The sequence below is a fragment of the Gymnoscopelus microlampas genome (assembly GCF_963454915.1).
Source record: "Gymnoscopelus microlampas genome assembly, chromosome: 1".
Classification (NCBI taxonomy): Eukaryota; Metazoa; Chordata; class Actinopteri; order Myctophiformes; family Myctophidae; genus Gymnoscopelus; species Gymnoscopelus microlampas.
Window position 1 is genome coordinate 17,719,013 of NC_139962.1, and position 7,603 is coordinate 17,726,615.

The following is a 7,603-nucleotide window of genomic DNA, read 5'->3' on the forward strand; positions in this document are numbered from 1 at the left end:
GTGCGAGTCATTGGGATGGACTCCACACCCTACAGGCAGGGGAGAGACTGACACTATCGTCAGTGCAGAATTTTCCTCGGGCTGCATACTATCAGAACATGGAATACGATTTCCGATCATTTTAAGCCTGAACTCAGTGTTCAGATTATGAGGCTTGAAGGCGGAAGGCGACATGAAGGACAATTACATTAATTCACGTTGTCCTCGACATTACAGACCCTGGGGGGGTCTAGTGTCATAAAAACGCAGCAAATGAGCTCATACATGAAATAGTTTCCATTTTTCTGCCTTTTTAATCCAGTCATAATAGTAATCACATTTGGGTCATGAAAAACTCAAAATGATAAGAAGATGACACTACTTGGTCTGCATCCAGTATATTGGCCTCATTTTAATCCCTTCTTATTTATGACAATGACGCAATTACAATGCCGACATATAATTAGAATAAAATCTAATTACAATTTTACACAATGGGAAGTATTTTTCAGATATTCAAATGTGGGAAAACATGTCGCATACAATCGCCGAATTTAAAGCTGCACTATGTCACTTTTTGATTAATATAATGTCAATTTGTCCAATCTGTATGGTAGAGTATGTTAATACAATATAAATTATATAATAATTATATAATATTTATCCCCAGAGCAAGCATTCGGCCTCTATTAGCTCAATGGTAAAAATGTCAGCACCAATAGCGCAGGAAACCGGATTCATAAATCAAGACAAAAGTTACATAGTGCTACTTTAAGTAAATGCAGTGCTTTGTTAATGAATCAAAGTATAGTGTATGTAACACAAAATAGTGAGCTTAAATGACTTAATTCACTTCAGAAGTACTTGCATACAGTATTTGTATCGATCAATGCAAACAAAAAGTAGCCAGAATCAATAGCTCACACTCATTTTAATTTTTCAATACAGCAAATCAATTTCTTGCCAGAGCCAGGATACTTTTACCTCAGAATGGCTGTCCAGCAGTGCAATGTAGATTTACATGCGCCAACCACTAATATATTATATACACCTACACATAAGCATGTGCAAATAAGTGCAATTATATGCATGTGCCCACATGCATATATGCATATTACACACACACACACACACACACACACACACACACACACACACACACACACACACACACACACACACACACACACACACACACACACACACACACACACAGTAGACATAGGACGCCATAGCTGAATGGGTAGAAAGGCCGTCAGGGAAACAGAAGGTCCCCAGTCCTCCCCCTGCCCCGGTATATGTGTCAAAGTGTCCCTGAGCAAGACACTTAACCTCAACACCATATTAATGGCCCCCACTGCTCCTAATAGACAGGATGGGTAAATGCAGTGGTGAGAGGAAACATTTCATGTATGTGCAAAGATAATGTGACAAAAATACCCCCAAAGGAGTGGGGACCATATTATTATTGTATTATTATTACATTATATTATAAGACATGGAAGTCTTTATGTCAATAAAACTACTGAATAAAACTATTGGACTCCATCCTGTTCGAGACCAGATGCAACACTGGGAAATGGGTGTCACGAGGGATGCAAGCGGGGTCGCAGGAGCACAGGGGAACGACCTAAATGCAGAGGCAGAACAAGTGCAATTCAACAGATTTATAGATGCATCCCTAAATCCCTGTATTGAAAGCAGTCCAATACAGGAAATAAATCCAAATCCAAAGTCCAAATAACAGGCAAAGGTCAAACGTGCATGTCAGGGAGGCAGAACGGGTTCCAGAGACGGGACACGGGTAACAAATAATCCAAATACTGAGGATAGAGAGTCAAGACACAATGTATAACAGGAACAATCTGGCAGGGAACAACGTGAGAAAGTGAGCTGGTACAGTGTAAAGGTCAATACATGCTCCTTCTATCGTCGGTCAGGCGTTCTGAACCAGTTCAGACAGTAAGGGCATCTGGGGGTGCAAGAGTTCTGGTAAAAAGAGAGCCCACGCATCAGTTCAGAATGACGTCAATTTGTAGTTATATCACATCCCCAAAGGGACATGAAACCCTAAGCTGATTTTTCTTGCACAGTGGCATGCCCTGGACACACCTATGACAATCGAACTCACTCATTGTCTCCGCCAGGCCGAAAGGCATGGCGAGAGAGTATGTTTTACCCCCTGTCCGTCCGTCCGTGTGTCCGTCCGTGTGTCCGTGTGTCCGTCATTCTGTCTGTGTACAGCTAATCTCCGGCACCGTTGGCTTGCTCGCAGTGAAACTGTGCACACACACTCCCTGGATGCCACAGCAGAACCTCTGCCCCAAATTTATCACATGGGCATTTTATAGCGCCATCAGGAGGCCGATTTGTACAAAACATATTTTTTGACAGTACTCCTACAGATTTTGTCCAAAAATCCCGCAAATCGGTACACAGTATCTCTATAGTCATTAAACGAAACGGGTCTTTCACATTTTTCATATTCCATCCTGATTGGCTAAAAATGTCTTCCAAAGTTTGTAGCAGTGCTCCGTTTTGAACAAAATGTCTCAAATCATGAACAAAGCATGCAATTTCCTTGAAATTTTCCACGCATATTTCCACTATGCCCAGGAAGAAATGCCACTTGAACATTTTCAAATCAGCCTCATGAGGGCGCTATAACAGGGCGATTCGTGTTTTTACCTATAACTGCACCGATCTGTGTAAAACTTTGTAAGCGCACTCCCTAGAGGTCAAGGAAAAACCTTTGCCCTGCTTTTTTCACATCTGCCTTTTATAGCGCCACCAGGAGGCCGACTTATGTAAAACCATTTTTTAAATATTACTCCATCCAATTTTATCCAAATTTCATGCACATCGGTACACATGATCTCTATAGTCATGTGATCAAGACGGATGTGTGTGATTTTTCATATTCCATCCTGATTGGCTAAGATTGACATCTAAAGTTTGCAGTAGTGGCTTGTTTTGAACAAAATGCCGCAAATCATGATGCAGCGTCCGATTGCGGTCAAATTTGCACTCACATTCTCACTATGTTGAGGAGCAAATGTCACCCTTCTAAAATTGGCCTGTTATAGCGCCGCCAGTAGGTCTAATTTAGCAAAACATTTTTTTTAAACAAAATGCCTCAAATCATGAATGCAGTGTCTGATTGTCGTGCAAGGCCTAAGAAGAAATGGCACCCTTTTCACATTGGCCTATTAATGCGCCACCAGGAGGTCACAATAACTTACCTGACCTGGCGGAGACCTGTGCTCCGAGGAGCACTTTTTCTAGTTATTCATTTGTTTGGTGCAGCTGTGTTGCTTACTATTCTGCCATGTTTTTCAATATGCTGTAGTTTTTTTAACCTGAACTGGAAAATAAACTACAAAATCAGCCTGGGGTTTCATGTGCCTTTAAATGGAAACTTCACCGATTTTCAACCTATCTTCATATAATTGGTCCTCACTAATACTCATGATAAAATGGTACAATTTTTTTCTACTTGGTCTGTGTCTCATAGGAGGGCTGTGGACAGTCCAAAAACCTGTCACCAGTGACATCATCGTTAGGCATGATTTTTTTTTCCAACAAGATTTCACATTTTTTATTTAGATTTTTATTAACACGAGAGAAATGGCTTCTTTTATTGCATTGCAACTTTCCAGGAATAGAAAGCCTGCAGTTTCTATTAGCTTGGATTCCTCATTGATGATGTCACTGGTGTCATGTTTCTGAACTGTCCACAGCCCTCCTCTGAGACACAGACCGAGTAGAAAAAAAGTGTACCATTTTATCATGAGTATTAGTGAGGACCAATTATATGAAGATAGGTTGAAAATCGGTGAAGTTTCCCTTTAAGTGGTGAGGGCTTGATAAGGGATTTCATTTTAATTGCCGATGGGGAAGCTCGGTTGACTGCAGGGCTGATGAGAAAAAGTGGAAACAGGTGTGTAGATGGGCGGGACAGTCAGGCGAAGGGGAAAGGAAGGGGCATCTGGTGGCTTATTGGAAAATAGCAGGTCTGGGGAGTTGGAGGAAATGTGGCTGAAAAGGAGAGACAGAGAGACAGAGACAGATGTGGCTGGAGAGGAGAGACAGAGACAGATTGTGACACTGGGTCGATCAAATGAGCCATGTCATGAAGAGGATTATCTAGAGGTAGCAATCCAAGGAAATAGATTAACTATGGAGCACAACAGTTTTGGTGCTGTCAGCCAGAAACCTTGTATAACATTTTTAAGTCAAAGTATTTTGAAAAATCTCAACTATAATGACATAATGCAGGGTGAAAGTGGTTATATCTGTCTGTGGGTTTTATATTCTTTTAACCAGTGAGAAGTATTAACAAGGGCTCGTGACTAAGTAATAACTACATTGCATCCATTGGAACACAGGTTCTTTTTTTTCCCATTTCCTGAAAGGTAACGGTTTTGGAGATACAGGGTTTCCACTCGATAGCGACGATTTAATACCTGAGCAAGTTAGAAAACCATTCTAATGCAATGCAAGGGACAGCGTTTATTATGCATATGCCTTGAGCTCAAAAGGGACTCTAGCCAATAATAGACACTTAAAACCTGTATCTATAATGTAATAAAACAATATTGCATTAGATGAATAGATTTCCCCCACACTAAATAAACATGTTGCTAGGTTCAGGACAAACCACCGCAAGCTCTGATTCTAGATGCAAATGATGTTAAGCCCTTATGTAGCCTACATGTGGGGACCAATCAATAAGAAATAAAAAGTAACAACTGAAATGTAAATATATATATATATATATATATATATATATATATATATATATATATATATATATATATATATATAGTATACACACACACACACACACACACACACACACACACACACACACACACACACACACACACACACACACACACACACACACACACACTGCCAATTTTTTTTTGGATTTTAAAATTAAATAGTCACCTTCCAACAAGATTATAATTGTGGTTTTCTCCACACAACTAAATTGCACTTGACTCCCCCTAAATCCCAGTAACAGTAGACACACAATTGAATCTTTGGCAATCATTTTATTTTATAGGTGAAAATTGCATTGACTTGGGAAACTAAACTCATCCTGTGTTGTAGGCCTACATACTGTAAATATGTAATGATGCTTTCATAATTGCTGATCTGTTCTGCTCTGTTTTACTCTGATTCTTTTAGATGGGCCCCTTGGACCTCGTGGTCTCGTGGAAGCTTCAGAGATGTGCACCCAAGAATGCCTAGTGCTGGGACATTCAGACAATTGCTGGATGCCCCCGACTTTAGCAACATACCAGCAGCCCAAATCTCCTGTGTCCAGCTTTCAGAGGGAGTGGGGACCCAAGGACAAACTACTGAATGGACACACTCTGACCAGAACCTGGAAAAATGAGGGTGGTCGGCCCGATCATTTTGGTGACAGGAAGCAGTTTGGGAGTGGAGAGGGACACTTCACAAACAGTGGTAACATGGCCGACATCCCATTGGCAAGTCTTAAGTCCTACCAGCCAGCCTCCTGCCCCGACAGCCCAAAGGAGCAACAGCTATAAAATAAACTTTGCTTCTTTGCTATGAGAAGTCCTTGTAAGTTGGACATAGCAATCACATGAAGCAGTTATTATGAGCTCCTCCTGTTTTATCTTGCCGTTCTTGTTATGTTTCATTCGACTGATGTCGATGCTTCTGCAGTGTGATTGCTACATGTACTATGTAGGCCACTAGACTAGTGCTTATGCTGTGTGCTCTACAACTACTTCAACTTTACTATGACTCAAGAGGCTCATATCTTTTTGATGAACCCTCAAGGATTTCTTCAGATTAACCTTCGCTGATCATTGCATTTGTTGTCTGGACAAAGAGAGGATGAACAATGTCACAATGGAGAAAGGAAAACTTCACAAATGAAAAAAGAAAAACAAAACAAAAAAGAAGATGAAAAAGAACTTGTAGCTGGTCAATATATACCAATATTTGTGATGTGGTTGTTATTGAGTTGTTCAGGACTATATTAATCAACACAATCAAAGAAAATGGAGCTACATTTAAGAAAGTGTTGTTTTTGTTCTGATAACACTGTTAGTGGACACGTTTATTCTGTCATTGTCTGTGTGTTTGTAAATAGAACTAATTAACCGATATCATGTACCTGTAATAATCACAATGAATAGAACAGTATTCATGTTGATCATCATTATGGCTATTTTTTTTAAACATCATTTTGAATCATTCTCAGTTGGGCAATAATCAGAAATTGTCATCAATACATAAAAAGTCTAATTTATTAAAAGCCCTACAGTTCATATCAAAACAAAATTTCAACCTGTAAAACACACTATATTGTCCATATCTCTGCTTCTGTTCAAGTATAGCAACAACACAGGCAAACTTTTTCAAAAACATTTTGTACGAAGGATGTCAATGCGCTAATGTCTACATTATAGAAATGAACTGCTTTGAAAGCTTTCCTCTAAAAGTTGGTTTTGAAAATGTGTTCAGTACAATTCAATAGCAATATATTTGTAAATGGCTAAATGTTTTATCTAACTTTGATCTTATAACTGTAAACATTTTATTGATATATATATATATATATATATATATATATATATATATATATATATATATATATATATATATATATATATAATTTCAATACAGACCATTATTTTCCATATATAAGAAACAGGTTAATGCTACACTTTAATCACTGTGCCTTCATGGTGTTTCTTCATACACTAAATTGTGCTTATTCGGATGATAAGGACATGTTGACTACAAATAACATTTCCAATAATGAAATGCCTTATGCAATGAATGTTTGGCAGATTTAAAGACACAATCACACAGGTGAAAATATAAAATCAGGATAAACATACCAACTAGAGGCAAATATTAAGTCAACGATGAAAACTCATTCCCACAGTCAGAGTTTTTATTTTTTCTGTCTTCTTTTTTTTTCTCCACAGCATGGAAGGCAAATTACACAATGGAATAGCATGCTAAAAGATATAACTTTTAAACTGAACTTGATTATTTTGTGTCATATTTCATTCTGTTGAGAAAGAAAGAATTAAGTTGTTCATTAAGGAGACATTCATTTTTGTAAAGCACTTTCATATTTATGTCACTATATAAAAAGTCAAGTGGGATGGAGTGATTTGCTTACTGCAGTATGTTTGTCAGTTGTGAGGGTGTTTGACATCACAAATATTGAAACAGTTAATCCTTGTTACTACTCTACAGGTATACAGCTACTGCAATAAATGTTTTGATTATGTGTATGCTTAACTAGTGTGCAGGTTTGTTATATCAGGAGTCACTAGACTGTATGTTTGTTTTGTGTGGTCATTCATTTGTTGATATAAAGTCAAATTTATAGAAAACATGCAAACATTTACTTATTGTCTCCGCCAGGCCAGACGGCCCAAAGACGGGGAATATGCTTCCGCCCCGATCCTGTTTTTCATATCAGCCTGTTATAGCGCCACCAGGAGGACCATTTTTACAAAACACATTTTTTATATTACTCCTACAGATTTTGTCCAAACCTCACACAAATCGGTATACATTATCTGGTCATGTGATCAAGACATATCTGTCAGATTTCTCA

General features: G+C 38.5%; 1 protein-coding gene across 1 annotated transcript in view; it reads left to right on the plus strand.

Annotated features, from left to right (window-relative positions):
- pcdh9 (protocadherin 9) overlaps window positions 1–5,543 on the plus strand; it is a gene marked incomplete at its 3' end in the record, with an annotated part of 244,356 nt that extends 238,813 nt beyond the window's left edge. Inside the window, exon 5 of the mRNA XM_084064514.1 lies at window positions 5,176–5,543. Coding sequence (XP_083920640.1) covers window positions 5,176–5,543 — 368 coding nt within the window. The remainder of the gene's footprint in view (window positions 1–5,175) is intronic.
- Between the last annotated feature and the right edge of the window lie 2,060 nt (window positions 5,544–7,603).